This window comes from Equus quagga, chromosome 20 (genome assembly GCF_021613505.1).
Source record: "Equus quagga isolate Etosha38 chromosome 20, UCLA_HA_Equagga_1.0, whole genome shotgun sequence".
Taxonomy (NCBI): Eukaryota; Metazoa; Chordata; class Mammalia; order Perissodactyla; family Equidae; genus Equus; species Equus quagga.
The window spans coordinates 8,989,484-9,008,529 of record NC_060286.1 but is presented as its reverse complement, the minus strand read 5'-3'; the positions used below and the strand labels follow the sequence as shown (position 1 = coordinate 9,008,529).

General features: G+C 35.1%; 1 protein-coding gene across 1 annotated transcript in view; it reads left to right on the top strand.

Moving 5' to 3' along the window:
* The window catches only part of KCNH5 (potassium voltage-gated channel subfamily H member 5), a 305,105-nt gene that overhangs the window by 170,664 nt on the left and 115,395 nt on the right, over window positions 1-19,046 (top strand). The window contains exon 8 of the mRNA XM_046647837.1: window positions 11,006-11,205. Within this exon, the coding sequence (XP_046503793.1) occupies window positions 11,006-11,205 (200 nt within the window). The remainder of the gene's footprint in view (window positions 1-11,005; window positions 11,206-19,046) is intronic.

Below are 19,046 nucleotides of genomic sequence, written 5' to 3'. Positions count from 1 at the left end.
GAAATTTAAATATCTCCCTTTCCACCTCCAAAATGAAAGCACTCCACCACCCAAAGTGCTGATTATCTGGTGTGGAAACTTGCTGTGTAGTGTAGTTTCCAGATTAAAAGGAAGGCAGGACAATAGTGACAAGTAGATTGACCTCTGGACCTACACAAGTTACTCCACCCAGTGCTTTAAATAAAGGGTTCAAGAATTGCTGATAAAAGACATATTTATTTGTTCCCGAGTTCAGTGAGCTAACCTTAATATTTGAGAAAAATAGAAGGAGGAGCCTAGCTGAAGCTCATTACATCATTACAAAGTGATGACAGAGCATGTAAACTAGATTGTGATGGAGGGCTAATGGATGCAGCAATGACTTAAGAATATCCAATTTGAGGCTGATGATGGGGAGACTATAAATGTTAGGTTTGTGTTACTCATGATCCCTGGGTATTTAGCCTCCTCAGATTCACAAATTAGAAATTCTACTCCATCACTAAGTATGTATCCAATTTTCTTGAATTTTTAATTCTCTCAAAATAAAGACTTGCGTCTGATTAATGTTGATGTATATCGTAGTGTATAATGATATTTCACAGCAAATAAGCATGAGTGAAGTAAACTAAAATTTTTCTTTTATGTTTCAGAGATATTTGTCAATGAATTTCCTTTTCTACTGCATTAAATGACAGTTTGGGTAATGTAGCAACCATAGCAAATTGAAGGGCTTCTTGTCTGTATCCAAATAAGCATATCACAGCTTAATGATGGTCCCAGAACATCTTTTGGTACATTTCATTCAAGTAGTGAATACTATTTCTACTTAGTTTGTAACGTATGCCCTGGGAGTACTTAATTCTTTGAGATCTGCTATTCATACTTAAGAACTTTTGGTCTGATCAATGATTAATAAGCTACTAACGTTGGCTACAAGTGGTCTACGATGCGACAGAAAGATTATTATTTGCAACATCAATCTTAAAGGTGTAGGGTTGTGTAGTTGTGGAGACTGAAGCTTTGATCTAACTTTCAGCAGATTAATTTCCTGAATTTGCTTCTTATATCTACAATGAAGATAAAACTGTAACTGAGGGTGATAGCATGAATTTGATGAGATAATGCATATAAGGCTCATAATAAGCACGAGGTAAAGGTTTGCTAACACCATTAGTATCTCAGATTTCTTAATGACCTTTCATGAATATGTCACCTGGGAATTGACCTAACTGCTCTTTAAAGACATTTATAGCTTTTATCTTTCTAAAAGATACAAATAACTTATTCCTTTTATAAAAATGGTGCATGCTTATTACAAAAAATCAAATAATGCAGAAAAGTTTAGGGAACATAAAAATCACCAGAAATCCTATTGTCCAAATATAACAACTGCTAACATTTTATAAACACCCTTCTGGTCATGTTTCTCTGTATATCCATAGATCATCCCCCTACACATGCGCATTCACAGATTCATATAATATTAGAAAGAGTAGAATTAAGAAGCCTGCTTTTTCTAACAAAAATGTGCCATTAATCTTTTCAGATTTATACCCAGAGATCCCCATGATAATCCTAATGGTTTCCTAGTTTTCAATTATATTGCTGTGCCACCATTTGTATCACCCAATCTTTATTTTTGAACATTTTACTTTTTTCTCATATTGTAAACAACACTTCAGTGAACATTTTTGTGCACTTGTTTTATAGTGCCACAGTATAACCTCCAAGAAATAGACAAATTGGACCAAATGGTAGACCCCTTAAATTTTTAATCCATGAAAGTTTATCTTCTTGATTAATTTTTCTCTAGAATATTATAGTATAACTTCAAATATATTTATTTTTCATAACTACTAAGTTTCAACAATTGATGTCCCTAGAGCCTAATATTCCTGTAATTGATTAGCAGGTAATCATTGCTGTAGCCATAGCCTTTGTGACTGTGCACCTCTTAATGGTTTGTTTTTGGTTTTTTGCCTCCCATCTCTTCAGACTGTCAAGTCAGAATACCTTAGTGATATTCTCAGTCAGATTTGACCTGGATGGTCCTCATGTACTTGATATTTGCTTTGCTACACAAAGAGAATCTTTTAAGTTTAATTCTTTCTTTCCTTTTTGTGAGGAAGATTCGCACCCTGAGCTAACATCTGTTGCAGATCTTCCTCTTTTTGCTTGAGGAGGATAGTCACTGAGCTAACAGCTGTGCCAGTCTTGCTCTATTTTATGTGGGATGCCACCACAGCATGGCTGGAAGAGTGGTGCTAGGTCCACACCCTGGATCAGAGCCTGCGAACCCTGGGCAGCTAAAGCAGAGCTTGTGAACTTAACCATTACATCATCAGGCCAGCACCACGACCTCCAATTTTTATGTGTTCAGAAGTTGTGTGTTCAGAACTATCCTGTTAATAGAGAGATACAAGAAAGTTTAAAAGGTAATTTCTTTCAAGAACTTCATTATATTTATAGCAATATTTGTTAACACATATAAAGGAATTTAAAAGTATAAATCAAGGTATATAATTACTGTTTTAAGGGATGAAGTATTGGTAGTTTCTGTAGAAGAATAGGAGAAATTCCTTGACCTGAGACAATCAGAAAAGGTTTTATGAAGGAAGTAATAAGCCCCGAACAGTGGTTGGGATTTAGGAAGAATGAAGGCAAAGTGGGGGCTTTCATGGGGGAGAGATGTATCAGTTATCAATTGCTGTGTAAGAAATGACTCGAAAACATAGTGACTTACTATCACAATCATCCATTATTTCTCATGACTCTATTGATTGACTGGGCAGTTGGTTTTTCTGTTCATCTTGCTCAGGCTCCCTCAGGCAGCTACATTTAGTTGGCATCTCGACTGGTGGCTAGTTTCAGCTGGGACCACTAGAATAACCAGACCTTTCTATCCTTGCTGTCTTGCTGTGCTTCAGTACAACCCATGCTTCTTCAGGAATAATGGTCTCAAGACAACATTCCAAGAAAGTGAAGGCAAAACATGCAAGTCCCCTTAAGGTCTAGCTTTGGAAGTTGCATAATATCATCTCCTGCATTCTATTGGAAGTCACAAATCCAGCCAAGCTTAACAGAAATAGATTCCACCTTTTGGGGTAAGAAGCAATAAAATCTCATTGCAAAGAGATGTGCATACGAGGTGGGCGAAACTGTGGCCATATTTTGAAACCCACCTGAAGGGAATGGACTAAACAAAGATTTGGAAGCAAAAATGAATTGTCTTGAGGGTCATCAAGAAGACAGTTTATGACACTATTTTTCAGAGTATACGAAAAGCTCTTGTCTATCCACAGGTACCGTGCTTAGGAGCCCCAAAAGATTATTTAGGTTGTTGGCAGTGCCACTTCACTCTTTGAATCTTGGATCATTAATACTTGTATTTTAGCAAAGAGATATTTTAATATTATTTCAGGTATTATATTTTGTGCTTCCATATTAATGTAAGAATAACAGGGACAACCACTTTATAGATATATAGAAAGAATAAATGATTTAATGTTATTCTCTATTTATTGCTTTTTTTCATATTCTGGTACTAAAGATTAGAGAAATGACTTGTGGGTATCATTAATGAAAAGTAGACTACTGAAGAGCAATTAAAATGTGTATCTAGACAAAGTAAACAGAGAGCATCCATAAATAAAAGAAATTCCATTTTTCACCCTAGTGAAACTATTCTAGTCTCACTGTATTTGCTCATTCTTTTTTTCCTGTAGCTGATAAAACTAGATTCTGACTAAGTACATAGAGCAGCTCGATCTTTGCATTTCGTAATTTGAAGAGCACAGGAAAATTTCTGCATCAAATCATTAGACCTCTACAGTATCTAAATCTTACCCTTGTAGTTGCCTTATTTTGTGTTTGCAAGTTTTTTTAAATAAAAAGATACAATATAAGAACATATAAACATTCTGAAAAATAAAACTTATGTAATTATCATTTCTTCATCAGATCATATCATAATTTAACTATGTGTGTATGTACGTGTGTGTATGAATGGAGATGATAAAGGAGGAAAATATGGCTTCTCCTAACTTAACAGAGAAAAAGAAATATTGGAAACAAAATGGAAGTGTCCAAAGTACATATCACCAGCTATATAACTTGTGAAATATGTCATACTTTCAGTTGTTCCTTGAAACAATAAAAATAGCAAACTTTAGGCATAGAAAATAAAAATAAACAAAATCTTTTCAACTGCAGGAAGAAAAGGTCAAAAAATGTTGTCTATTTGAAGTTGGTGTTCAGTTCCTTTTTATTGTGCTGACCTTTGCCCAGCTTTGCATCACCAGATACAAACGTATTTTATTTACCCTTAGTCATTTGTATTCAGCTACAAATTTTAGTCTTTCTTTGTAACTATGATTTTTTGAAAAATAATGTCAAAATAAAAGTATCTTTGTTCCCTTCTGGTGTCTCTGAGTGACTGGACATCACTGGCAATCTCTGTCTATGTGCCTTTTTATTTCCCAACATTCCTCTGCCTCTTTCTAAGCTGGTTTTAGAATCCCTGAGAAACATAGAGAAGCGTGACCAGTGTCTCGAGGGTGGCATATCTATCAGTGCCCTTGTTTGAGATTGTGTTCAGTACCTAAGACAGCTCCCTCCAAAATATTTTCTTTTTTTAGTGACTAAGCTAGCCTTTGTACAGCTGGGCTACTGCACCAACCAGGAGGGTGTGACGTCCTAAGCAATGAACTAGGCCCCTGTAGAAAGCGGGCTCAGGGTGGCAGTGGACATATAAAAGGTAGGGAAGAGATGGACACTAGGAGGGAGTCAGGGCCCCCTAAAGATAACACACCATTTTAACCTTTGGTTGTGTCTGGTTGCCTGACAGTTGACCTATTTTGGGAATTATTGTTTGACTCATAATAAATGAGTCTGAAATGGTGAGGTCAGTATTCACTGATCATCTCTTATTATTGTTCCTCTTATTTAAGAGGCATTATTTTATATTGTTCAGCTAGTCTTTATTAAAGTTACAAAAACATCTCTAGCTATACAATCAAGATGAGTGTACTAATTTTATTAGAAGTCTAAATGAATTGTGTTGGATTAGAGAGAGTAAAGAAAATGAATTTACTTAGCATAAAAGATAGAATAACTATCCTAGAAGGATAAGGTGGAGATCAAGCTATTTTGATCCTTTGACTCTGTTTTTACTTGTATTTTAATGTCGTAGGGTTGCTTCGAATGAACAATCCTCCTACATCTTTCCATTCACCCTCTCCCTCCTTTTCTTCCATTTTAAATATTACATTAGTAATTCATTGACATATGTCTATGATTAATTTCTTAATATTAAGTGACTCTTTAGGATATACAGGAAATAATATCAATAATCATCACCATGTAATCATTAAGACTATTTTTATGTAGTTAGTTGTTATGGTCATCATGTGGTCAGCCATAAACTGGTGAAATATGTCCAATATGATATCTCACTAGTTGACAGTTAATTCAAATAATGATTCAATCAACTCATTGTGTTACCTGGAATTCTCCCTTAAAATTCCAACACCCCTGAAAGGGATAGTGTATTAAATAATTTTCAATATTTAACACTTATAAAGTAATTAATGAGATTAATTTTTCATTAACTAACAGGGTAATTGACATAGTTCAGATACGAGATGGAATGGGATATAGATTAAGCGAAGACTCGGAAAGAGAAAATGTCTGACTCATAAGTGGATGCCTAGAGGGTGCCTTCATATATGGGTCACTGAAGAAGAGCATCCAGGGAGACCAGGAGCCATTATGAGAGAGCTGGAAGGAGAGTAAGACTTTGAAACTGGAGGTTTCTGAAGCTCAGCTTCTTCACTCTGTTCTAAAGCCAACTGGAGTCATTTCAAATGTTTTATGAGGCTATGTGCTACACATACAGTCACAGATTGATGGAGTATTTTCCTCCCACACCTTAAATATCATTATTAAAAGTGGACTTCAGTGAATATAAATAGAAAGAGAACTGAGGGTTGAACCACCTATGTGGTTTTAAAGGTTACCAGAAATGCATTTTCATATTAATATTTTAAATTGCTGAGTCTATGGCTAGTGATTACCTGCCAAGATTTATAAAAGAAAGATAATTAGGAAAAGTAAATGTTGGATGTATTCATGAACAGGCACAAAAAGTTTAAAAAATGCAAATCATTAATAAGGAGATGAATGGCTGAAGCTTGACCTAAAGAGCAAACAAAATGAAGTGTCTGGAGAACATAAATTCTTCAGAGGCCTGGATGCATCATCTTATCTGTTATCATGAGCAATCTGTGAGAGTGGAGGCTGAGTTACAATTAATTAGCTGAATATAGATTTTTTTTTACTTTTGTGAAGATTCTAGTGTAATTTTAAAGTTATAAGTGAGGAAATAGAAGTGTAGAGAGGCTTAGTAATTGGCCAAAGACACACAGCTATTAAGTGAAAAAGCACGTACTCTTAAAGACTATGCAAGGATGCTGGTAGAGGTAGTGAGCAGTGAATGAACTGAGGCTGTATTTTGAAGGTAGAGCCAACAGGAATTGTTGATGGATTAGATATAGGAGATGAATCAAAGAGTGAATTGAAGGATGACTTTGTAGTTTTTGGTCTGAGCAACTAGGTATGGTTTTGCAATTTACTGAGGTGAAAAGTACATTTGGTAGTTGGAGACAGGGTGTTATAAATTAAGAGTTCTTTTTTGAACATGTTTGACTTGAATGGCTATTAGACATCCAAGAAGATATGTGTGTCTGTAATTCAGGGGAGAGGTATTACTTTGGGAGTTAGCAGCATAGAGTTTTTACTGAGATCAATTTCCCTCATTATTGTGTGTCATGTCCCAGGGCCTCTCTCATTAAAGATGTGCCCATTTATCCTGGGAACACAGACTTCCTTGGGAAGCAGAATTGTTGCTTGCTGTAGAATATCATACTTGCTCTCACTATTTTTTTGAAATGTATACTAGTCCTAAGTGTTGAAAATATTTTTAAGGAAGAAGTGGTTTCTCTTTTTAAAAATATATTACACAGATATGTCCATGTGATAAAATTTTATAAAATTATACACCAAAAAAATATGTGTAAAAACCTGATGAAATATGAAAAATGTGTGTAGTCTGTTTAATTGTCTTGTGCCATTATCAATTTCCTGGTTTTGATAAATTACTTTAGTTGTGTAAGTTATCATTGACAGAAGCTGCATGTGAGTACATGTGGATTTCTGCAGCTTATTTCAAAGTAAAAAAAATAAAAAATATGTACATGTATAATTGAATGTTTTACTTAAATTATGACATTGTTTAGTCATACTCAGTGTAGGACACCACACTCACATGAAAATGGGAGGATATCTTTGTAATATGCCAAACTTAATGGGATGTTGAATATATTCTTCATTTTTTAAAATTTGTGTTCATAATAGTTTACATCATTGTGAAATTTCAGCTGTACATTATTTCTTGTCTGTCACCACATAGGTGCTCCCCTTCATCCCCTGTGCCCACTCCACACCCTCCTTGCCCCAGTCACCACTGAACTGTTTTCTTTGTCCATGTGTTTGTTTATATTCCACATATGAGTGAAGTCGTCTGGCATTTGTCTTTCTCAGTCTGGCTTATTTTGCTAAGCATCATACCCTCCAGGTCCATCCATGTTGTTGCCAATGGGATGATTTTGTCTTTTTTCTGGCTGTGTAGTAGTCCATTGTATATACATACCACATCTTCTTTATTTATTCATCAGTAGATGGGCACTTGGATAGTTTCCATGTCTTGGCTATTGTGAATAGTGCTACAATGAACATAGGGGTACATATGTTACTTTGGATTGTTGATTTCAAGTTGTTTGGGTAGATACCCAGTAGTGGGATAGCTGGGTCATATGGTAGTTCTATTTTTAGTTTTTTGAGGAATCTCCATACTGTTTTCCATAGTGGCTGCATCAGTTTGCATTCCCACCAGCAGTGTATGAGGGTTTCCTTTTCTCCACACCCTCTCCAACATTTGCTATTTTTAGTCTTAGTGATTATAGTCATTTTAACAGGTGTAAGGTGGCGTCTTAGTGTAGTTTTGATTTGCATTTCCCTGATGGTTAATGATATTGAACATCTTTTTCATGTGTTTATTGGCCATCTGTATATCTTCTTTGGAAAAATGTCTGTTCATATCCTCTGCCCATTTTTTGATCAGGCTGTTTGTTTTTTTGTAGTTCAGTTGTGTGAGTTCATTATATATTATGGAGATTAACCCCTTATCAGATGTATGATTTGCAAAAATTTTCTTCCAATTGGTGGGTTGTCTTTTTGGTTTTGATCCTAGTTTCTTTTGCCTTGCAGAAACTCCTTAGTCTGATGAACTCCCACTTGTTTATTTTTTCTTTTGTTTCCCTTGTCTGAGAATACATGGTATTCAAAAAGATCCTATTAAGTTCGATGTCAAAGAGCGTACTACCTATATTATCTTCCAGGAGTTTTATGGTTTCAGGACTTAGCTTCAAGTCTTTGATCCATTTTGAGTTTATCTTTGTGTATGGTGTGAGAAGTGGTCTACTTTCATTCTTTTGCATGTGGCTGTCCAGTTTTCCAAACAACGTTTAGTGAAGAGACTGTCTTTTCTCCATTGTATGTTCCTGGCACCTTTGCCAAAGATCACCTGTCCCTATGTGTGTGGTTTTATTTCTGGGCTTTCAGTTGTCTTCCATTGATTTGTGTGTCTGTTTTTGTACCAGTACCATGCTGTTTTGATCACTATGGCTTTGTAGTACATTTTGCAGTCAGGGATTGTGACATCTCCAGCTTTGTTCTTTTTTCTCAGTATAGCTTTAACAATTCGGGGTCTTTGGTTGCTCCATATGAATTTTAGGATTCTTTGCTCTATTTCCGTGAAGAATGTCATTGGGATTCTGATTGGGATTGCATTGAATCTGTAGATTGCTTTGGATAGTATGGACATTTTCACTATGTTTGTTCTTCCAATCCATGTGCATGGAATCTCTTTCCATCTCTTCATGCCATTACCTATTTCTTTCAATAATGTCTTATAGTTTTCATTGTATAAATCCTTCACCTCCTTAGTTAAATTTATTCCTAGGTACTTTATTCTTTTTGTTGCAACTGTAAATGTCTTCATTTATTAATGCTGCAAACTTTTAATAGATTGGCAGTTTTATTCATATTTTAGTGTTTAAACTCTTAATATAAGCAGAATATATGCATATTTAGTGTACCCAAAAAAGATGGAATGTGTGGTAATTTGTTAAACTAAGAGGCAATAGTAAGACATTTTGGCAAATACAGCATATTGCAAGCATCTCAGGGAGCCAAACAAGTTAAACATGTGAAAATAATAGGTAGTTCTGTGATATTTATTGACAACTTATAATAGCTGGGCATTATTAAAAAACATGATGGTAGCATTATTTCATTGACCTCTAAAACGCTCATTATTTTAAAAACACAAATTCTAGTTCTTTTTTCTGAAAATCATATTTGTTTCTTGATTCTTCTACCATTGATTTGTCCACATTAGTTTTGTGTTTGTCTTTCTTAATCCCAACAATGATGGAATAAAGAATTTAAGTCTGTGATTTTACCTATTTTTCTGTTTTTGATCTTAAATATAAATATTCAAAGATTTAAAGATCCAGTTGAGAAATGTCAGCACTATATTCTTCCTCCGCAGTTTTAACAAAATATCATCTGTCTTAAAAATTGTTCTGCACTGGCATCAAGATCCCTAAATAACAGCCAAAAAACTGAGTAAATGCTTATAAAATCATAGCTTTCTGTTGTGAAATTATAATTTGTTGTACTCAAAGAACAACTGTTCTTAAAAAAGCAAATGATTCCCTGAAAATAAATTAAGGATCTTAAGTTGCTTTACTAGCTTGATTTTATGCCACTTCCATCAAATGGGATTTGGTTGATGAAACTGCAAAATGAAACAGCCCATACTTTGTTTAGAGGCGTCATTTTTCAAATGCTTGGAAGATGTAGAATGGAAGTGATCATTTTCTGATATCCCACTTATTTGTGAAATGCTTATGAAATATATGTGGTTATTAAATATTGTGTTTACTGGATATTTAGGGGAATAAAATACTGCTTTTTCAAAAGAGCTTACTGTTAACAGAGGATGAAACCAAAGGGACAAGATCAGATGGGAGTGGTGTGAGACTGGAGGTGTGTTGAGTTTGGACTGAACTCAGTTGCTTTTAACAACTTTTACAAGGGCAGGCCAACATCAGTACCCTGACCAGATCTGGAGAGAAGAGAGTTGGCAAATTATTGGTTGAGGGAGAGAGTAGCAGTCAGGGGCATTAAAAAACCCTATTCCATTTGTAGGCCCCTATAGATCAATAACAATGGTTTGCAAGTTGGCTTTACTCTTAATTAAAATGATGGAATCAAAATACTTAAACATTGGGATCTTCACATTAGTCTAATAACTGGAATTTTCAGGCACTCTCAAAGTTTTATTTTAGCTGTTAATTCCAACCCTCTTTCTCTCCAGAAGCTCCTAAAAATGGAACACTTTAATTTGTCTCCATTCCCTATATTGCTGAAGTTCTGTCAAAAATATTTATAAGTAGGGATGTATTCCAAAAGCTGGAAAAAGCAAGCAATGAGAAAGAGCATACATTTCTAAACTGGATCAATCCCTGGAAAATTTAAATTGATTAGGCTTGATTCAGGGGGATGAGGCTGGAGGATAACTTTAGTCAAAAGGCTAGAATTTCTTAGGCAAATTATAACTTTGGATCATCTGATTCTTCATGACGTCTATTAGCCACTCTCTTGTTTTGCCACATTGACTAGAGTGGTGCATGCTCATAAAATCATGTTTATCAGACTGAAGGTAACATTTACTGAGTGAATACCAAATTCCAGACACTCTTCTCAGAGGTTAACATTCATTAATGCCTAAAAGTTTATAAAGACATCTCTGTCAAATGATTCATTGATTTGGTCAATATTCATGTTATTTTTTTCACTTGGGATATTTGTTTTATTTTCATCATTTCTTCTCTTTCAGCTCTTCTTTATGCGACTATTTTTGGAAATGTTACCACAATTTTCCAGCAAATGTATGCCAACACCAACAGATACCATGAGATGCTGAATAATGTGCGGGACTTTCTGAAACTCTATCAGGTCCCCAAAGGCCTTAGTGAACGAGTCATGGATTATATTGTCTCAACATGGTCCATGTCGAAAGGCATTGACACAGAGAAGGTATGGGTTATTATTATTGTTATTGTTATTTATTTTCTATTTCAATAGAATCTTCAGGTGCTTGTAGCTTTCCCACTCATATATTGCTTGTATAATTGATTCATAAATGTTACTCTGTTTTTCGTAAGTGACATATCAATCATATTATTGAGTGCTTAAAAGGTGCAAAACACTCAACCATTAATTATCAATTAGTACTAGTCATCACATTTAATTTAGCAATTGTGGTTCCTGAAAACAACTAATTACTCCTTTCCCCTAAAACACTCTCATTACTACTGAGAGGAATTTGCTGCATTCTTCTAAAATCCTAACTGCTGCCATTTCTCCTACTAGACTTTATTCTTGATTTCTCCTTTGACTTTTTGCCAATTTAAAATTTAGAAACAAACTTCCTTGCTTATAAGCTAAAAAATTCTATGTCTTCTATGCTATCCTCCACTTAAATTTCTCCCCTCTCTCTCCCATTTTATAACACAACTTATAATTCTTTGTTTTCCCCTTTTCCTTACACAAATTTATAGAATGGATACCTCCTCCCCCATTTATCTGACATCTCTAATTTCTTGCTTATCTTTTCATGGGAACTCTTTTAATTTTTCCTATCTATCTCATATTAGGGGCAGAGAAGGACCCAAAGTCCTCTTCACAACAAACAAAACCAAATTTTAAAAACTCCTCATTTCCTACACCCAGCTGATTCACATCAAATATAAGGGATGACAAACAGGGCTTGCACACAAGAGTTTTAGAGAAAACTGATCTTGAGCTATTTTACTTTATGAGCATCAGTGGAGACTATTATTTTTGGGTACTGGTTGTTGACATATGATAATCAGATAGTACATTACCTTCCTTGCCATTTCGCAAAATTTGGTTTATTCTTTGAGTTGTATGAGGTTGACCTGTAGTTTTTCTTTGAGACCTGCTCAACAGCACCTTTCAATGTCAAAGGGAAAATCAGGTGAGCAAAGCAAACTTTTAGTGAGAAGAATTCCATGAAATAACAAGTAGATAGTTTTAAGCCAGAGAAGGTGTTGTTAGGAGCAAAGCGTTGTGGGGCTGTGTGGGGAATGAATATGGGATGTGACAGCTGAGGGAGAGAAGCCTTCAGAGGGAGTGCCAGTGAGAGAGTTGAGGGAAATATGTCGAAGAATCGTGAAAGAAAGTGAGATTTGTTCCTCTTTCAACATTTTACAAGATGCACTGTAAATGTTCTGGTTAAATGACCACTTAAAGTGGGATGTGTGACCACAGAGGGAAAAGGACATACTATATGTCCGTGGAATTTGATTAATGCATACCTGAGCCAATATACGGTTAATAGGGAGGATATCCAAAGAAGGAATGGAATCTTTCTCAGGGGTGCAGGGGAGAGTCAGTGTTTATGACATTAAATGGAGGATGTCCTTTGAGATCCACATTCAGTGAAACTGAGATCAGGCGGCAACCATCTACCTTGTCAGTCACCATCTGAGTCAGCTTTTCTTTCCAGAAAATGCCATGGGGTCACATGGTAACTGACAGAAAACATCAGTAAAATGATGGAATAATGGCCTTCTACATTAGAAAAGAGCCTGACCCAGGGCCTATGCCACAGATCTGGTATGAGGCAGATTTTTGAGTCTCTGTTCTTTGTACTCCCAGATGCTGGGTTGGTTCAGGAATGGAGCTGACTAGGTTCTCACCAGCTTCCCCTTGAGGACCTGCTCAACTTCCTGCTTCCTGATGTAGTCAGGGTATAATACACCGGCATGCGGTGTGTCTGGAAGTGCACGTGTCACGCAGCAGGGAAAAATTTCTGGGTTCCTATTATTTACCAGTTTTTTTGTTTACTTGTTCATCATTTGTGGTCACAGAAAGGTACTTCTGATAGGAGAGTATGAATGAAAAATGGAGCAATAGAAAAAAAGGGAGGCCAATATTAAAGGTGAAATAAAATTTTAATTCAAATGAAAAGATTTTAAAAAAATAAGGATAAATATTAAAATGAATTAGCTTTTGGATAAGAAAATGATTTTTGTTTTGTATGTGCCTCCTAAGTGAATGGGGAATCCTCAGGGTGGTTTTTGACTAATAGGAGAAGCAGATTTAAACAACTGTGGCAAATATGAACGTTTTGTTCTGCGTATATAAAACATTTGTAAATTTTAATTTAATGTGGCTGCAAACTCTCCAACGCATATTGATTTCTCCCAGACTTTAAGAAAATCCCCACACAGATGCATAAGAACCAGCAGTAATAGCAGTGTAAGAGACACATGCTGAGGTCTGGACCTGGGGGGGGGGGGGGCGGTATAGGAGGTTGCCACTAATTGTATAGTCAGTGAGCCTGAATTTTAAAATGCATTCTTAGACTACACACCATATGCTATCTTGAACAAAAGAAAAGAAAAAATTGGCATCCAGCTCTCTGGATTAGTAGAGAGCCTAACAGCCATAGTGGAAGACCCATATGCCTATTAGGTATTTGGTTATTTGACAAATAAATAGTATATGTAACATATAGCTTTAAAATATGATAAGAAAGTATTGAAGTATACACACAAGAATTAGTAGCCAAAGAAAAAGAATACATATTTCAGAACTAGACTTTACTGTAGATAAGAACTGAATAAGAGTTAAAGGATATATCACAAAGATGGAACTGGTATATTAATGTAATTGTAAAGTGAGCTAAAAATTTAAGAAAATATTTAATGATAGCCTACATGGCCTAACATAAACATCAGAAGGATTGAGAGTTAAGTGTAAAAAATAAGAAACCATAAACCACCAGAAGAAAATATGTGAATATATTTAATTTGTCTTCTTACTTATTAAAGTAATGAGATACATAATAAAGTAACTGATAAACAGATTTGGCTACAAAAATGTTACACTTCTCACACCAAAAAACACAAAAATGAAAATGAGGTTAAGCTTTTGCAACAAATATCACAAATGAATAGTTAATTACCATACATGTAAAGTGACTTTATGAATCAATAAGAAGAATTAGAATACCTGGGGAGAAAAATGAGCTGAGTACATAGGTAGGAAATGTATAGAAGACAAAAATACAAATTACTAATAAACATACAAAAAAAGCTTATTTTCACTTCTAATGAATAGATATTGAAGCAGAAAAAAAATTTGTAATATGTCAAATGGACAAAGACAATGCCCAGTCTTAGCAAAGGCTGTAGTGACTGACACTATCATATAATTCTGGCCTGTGTGTAATTTGGTAGGGCATTTCTTGAAAGCAATTTCACCAGGATAAAATCCTAAATTTTGGGATATTCTAGAGCTCAATCTTTGTGTCTATAGTCTCTCCTTCAGTGATGCCTTCAATCTCATGACTTAAAAAATATATGTTGACACTACACAAATGTACATACGCATCTTACACCTGTTCCCTGAACTACAGACTCACCTATCCATCTGCCTATTTAGATCCAACGAAGTTGTCCAGGGCTGAGCTCCCAAACATCTCTAAGAAAATTGCTCCACCAACATTATTCCCCAATGCAGTTAATGGAAACTCCACCCCTTAGTTGCTGGACCAAAACCCCCACATGTAAACCTCCACCAAAACCTGTTGGCTGTATGTCCAATTCTCACCACCTCCATTGCTATCATGTGGTCCTAGTGGCCGTGATGTTCTACCTAGTTAGCTAGTTATCCATCATGTAGTCATCTGTCCTGTAGGTTTTTTTGATAATAAGAATGAAGTTGGTTGAGCTTGTTAAAATACAAGGATGGAAAAAAGAAAATGAGCAGTTGATGACAGTAACATAAATTCTGTCATTGTAGTCACAATCTTAGAAATATGGATGTACTCGAGGATGTAGCTTTGATAAACAGAATCTTAACTTTAACAATTATCCCATATTCAATGTCAGAGACCTCTGTTAGACTTCCCATTCCTCAGTAAGCCAAATACTTTGTTTTACTATACGTTTCTTATCTCACATTCTGTTGACTGTTTCTTTCAAATATTTTATTGATATTGGTCGTTATCAGATTTAACTGAGTATATACTGAGAAAAATTGAAATATATAATGTATGAATCCAAATGTCTTTGTTGTAATGCTTCTCTTCTCTCATTAGTTCTAAAACAGCTATATTTTTTCAGCTGCTAGTACAATAGAATTTAATGATGCATTGCAGCTAATTAGAGAAAAACCTTCACCCCAATTACTGAGATTTCCTTCTATCGTTTCCACATATTTAGCTTTATAGATTTTTTGAATTTAGCTTTCCCCACAAGCAAATTAATCACTGTGATTTAATTCAGTCTTAACTTGTCTTACGTGAGTAATGCTTTCTCTAATACAAATTGCAGCATTAAAATCAATATTGATGTGAAGATTGTAGCATTTCTATGATGAAAGGTTGCCTCAGGCAATATTTTTTATATAAAACAGTACCTAGATTAATTTTATTTAGTTGAAAGTATTTTATTGACTACTAATTACGATAGTTGCTTTAGATTCTTTTTAAATTTAATAACCAAAATCTGTCCTCTGGGCTTTGCTGCTTGCTAATATTCTGTGCACTTAAAAGACTGAGAAATGGGTGGAATGAGTGAGGATTTAAAGAGAAAAAAGAGATTATGGGAAAAAAATAGAAAGGATGATGGTTAAAGCTAAAAACATCTAGACTGCAGTTTGAAATTACTTTACTGGGAAATACATCAAATGAAGCAAATGGCCAGGGACATCATTTTCAGTTTTTGGAACTGTTATGAAAAAATGTACAACTTGTATAACGTCGTGTAGACAACATATTTCCCACTATACTGGATGTTGTTCCAGCTTGTTTTATAGAATGAAGCTTAAAAACTCATCATCTTTTATTTCCCACTGTCTTACTCTTTTCCTAACATGTAGTTTGAAGAAAATCAGTAGAAAAACGTTCTTTGGTTTTCATTTCTTGTTTCATGCGTGTGTAATAAGCATAAAGTGTCAGAAGGAAGATGCCATTACATGAGAAGTTCTGGCAGGATTATGCAAATCATTCAAGCAGAATTATGCCTTTAGAATTTAAACAAATTGAGATTTTGAATATTTTAAAATCCTGCATTATTTTTTAAACAAATCTATCACAGAAGTACTCTACTTCTTCCAAATATAGTAGGCAATATATTTTTTTCTACAGGTTAAAGTAACTTCCTTTTAGTCAGTTTACTTTCTTTTTTTTGAGGAAGATTAGCCCAGAGCTAACATCTGCTGCCAATCCTCCTCTTTTTTTTTTTTTTTTTTTTGCTGAGGAAGACCGGCCCTGAGCTAACATCTGTGCCTATCTTCCTCTACTTTATATGTGGGACACCTGCAACAGCATGGCTTGACAAGCAGTGTGTAGGTCCGCACCTGGGATCTGAACCAGCGAACCCCAGGCTACTGAAGCAGAGCCAGGCTGGCCCCTTAGTCAGTTTACTTTTGTATTTTTTTTTTAATTTAGAAAAGCATGTCTAAATATTTTTTTTTTGTATTCCCAAATGTGAAAATCAGAGATGACATTCTCACACATGGCATTGTTATCTTGGTTTAATATTTAAATGCTTCAAGAAGTGCCTATGGCAATATACAGCTGAAACCGATGGAAGGTATTGGCCTTCCAAGAAGAACGCCACAGACAAATGCGCTGTGTTAAATGCGTCATGTAAATATATACACGTGAATAGAGTAAAACAGAACTGGATGGACTTTAAGATTAAAAGCACTCTTGTCTTTGGATCAAGAGGAATAATAATCATTCCAAAGCAGTCTATGTTGATCAGATCATAGATAAAATATTGTGTTCAGCTTCCAACTGGATATTTTAAAAGATATGTTATCAAGTGGCAGTACACTTACCAGAAGATAACCGTGATGGTATGAAGTTCTGGGAATGTTGTCATATGATGAATAAAGGAAATATGAATCTTTAGTTTGGCTAATTGAAGATGGAGAGAAGTATGACAAGTGACAAAGTATTTTAAAATGCAATGATCTGTCTGCTTCAGGAGGAAATTAGCTCCCTGCTAGTAAAGGGTCCAGGCAGAATGTAGTACAAAATGAACTTGCAGGTCCTGACACTAAGATTATATGACAACCGTGTCTGAATGATTTGGAGTACTATTATATTTCATATCTTGTTTACAATTCAGACATATATATTCAAGGGATTCTGTATGAAAAAATTATAGAATAAAATTCTGTAAAAATTCAGTAATTGTTTCCCAACAATTTTTTTAGTTAATAGCTTAGCCTGTCCTCTTAGGTTTTAAAAAAAATTTATTCAATTATTTTGTTGAGGTCATACTGGCTTATAATATTGTGTAATTTCAGGTGTACGTTAGTATATATCAGCTTCAGTGTAGACTGCATCATGCTTACGACCAATAGTCTAGCTTTTACCTGTCACCACATATATGTGCCCGTTTACCCCTTTCACCCTCCCCCCTATCCCTTTCCCCTTTGGCAACCACTAATCTGTTCTTCTTGTCCATGTGTTTTTTTTATCTTCCACACGTTAGTGAAATCATACAGTGTTTGTCTTTGGCTAGCTTATTTCATTTAACATAGTACCCTCAAGGTCCATCCTTGTTGTTGCAAATGGCATGATTTTATCTTTTTTATGGCTGAGTAGTATTCCACTGTGTGTGTGTGTGTGTGTGTGTGTATACAGACACACCACATCTTCTTTATCTCTTCGTCTGTTGATGGGCACTTGGGTTGTTTCCACGTCTTGATTATTGTGAATAATGCCGCAATGAACATAGGGGTGCATAAATCTCTTTGAATTGTTGATTTCATGTTCTTCAGATAATTACCCAGTAGTGGGATAGCTGGATGATATGGTATTTCTATTTTTAATTTTTTGGGAAATCTACATACTATTTTCCATAGTGGCTGCACCAGTTTGCATTCCCACCAGCAATGGATGAGGGTTCCCTTTTCTCCACATCTGCTCCAACACTTGTTGCTTTTTGTCTTGTTAATTATAGCCCTTCTGATGGATGTAAGATGCTATCTCATTGTAGTCTTGATTTTTGTTTCCCTAATAATTAGTGATGTTGAACATCTTTTCTTGTGTCCCCCCCAATTTTTTATTAGTACATCTAAGTACTATACTTTTACAAGTAAAACTGACTGGTTTTTCCAAGCTGATGGAACAAATACCATCTGAAAAATATTATGAGAACTCAGAATCCCTGATGAGGCTAAGCTAGGCCATGCTCAGGAACAACTGTGGTCTTCAAGTGACCTGCTTGTTGATCGAGAGAGACTATGCTTAGTCTGTCCTTATAAAGAACTATTCTTCAGCCTGTTGTGTGGAAACATCATGCCCAAATGTCTGAAAACTGTGACTTTTCTATCTGTATCTAAATATGGTAAGAGAACTTAACTATTGGCAAGTCCACATTTGCCCCTCAGTTGCCGAAACTTTTCTCTTTTCTAGCTGAGCTAGAGGCCTTATCTGGAAAGGTAGACTTTATTTGAAACCTCAATATTATTTTTCCTTTCAAGTATCAGAAATTAAATAAAATAAGGCTCAAGGGTTTATTAGAAACATTATAAATAAATGAGAACTTTAACATTTTCTGTGATAGTATTTTGGAACATTCAAGTGTATATATAGTTTGTCATGGCTTTTGGCATAGTTCGAGTGCTCGAATGCAAGGTTCGTATTATTATTAGCTAATATAATTATTAGTAAGCTTTTTGTGTGTCAGGTAGTAGGCAGTATTATTTCTCTCTGGTAATGATAAGGAGGCATTGTATAGCTAAATTAAATCCTGAATGACCCGGGCCTCTCTAGGAATAACATTCAGTGCGTTCTTTTCATGTACCATGTTGAAATTACTTTA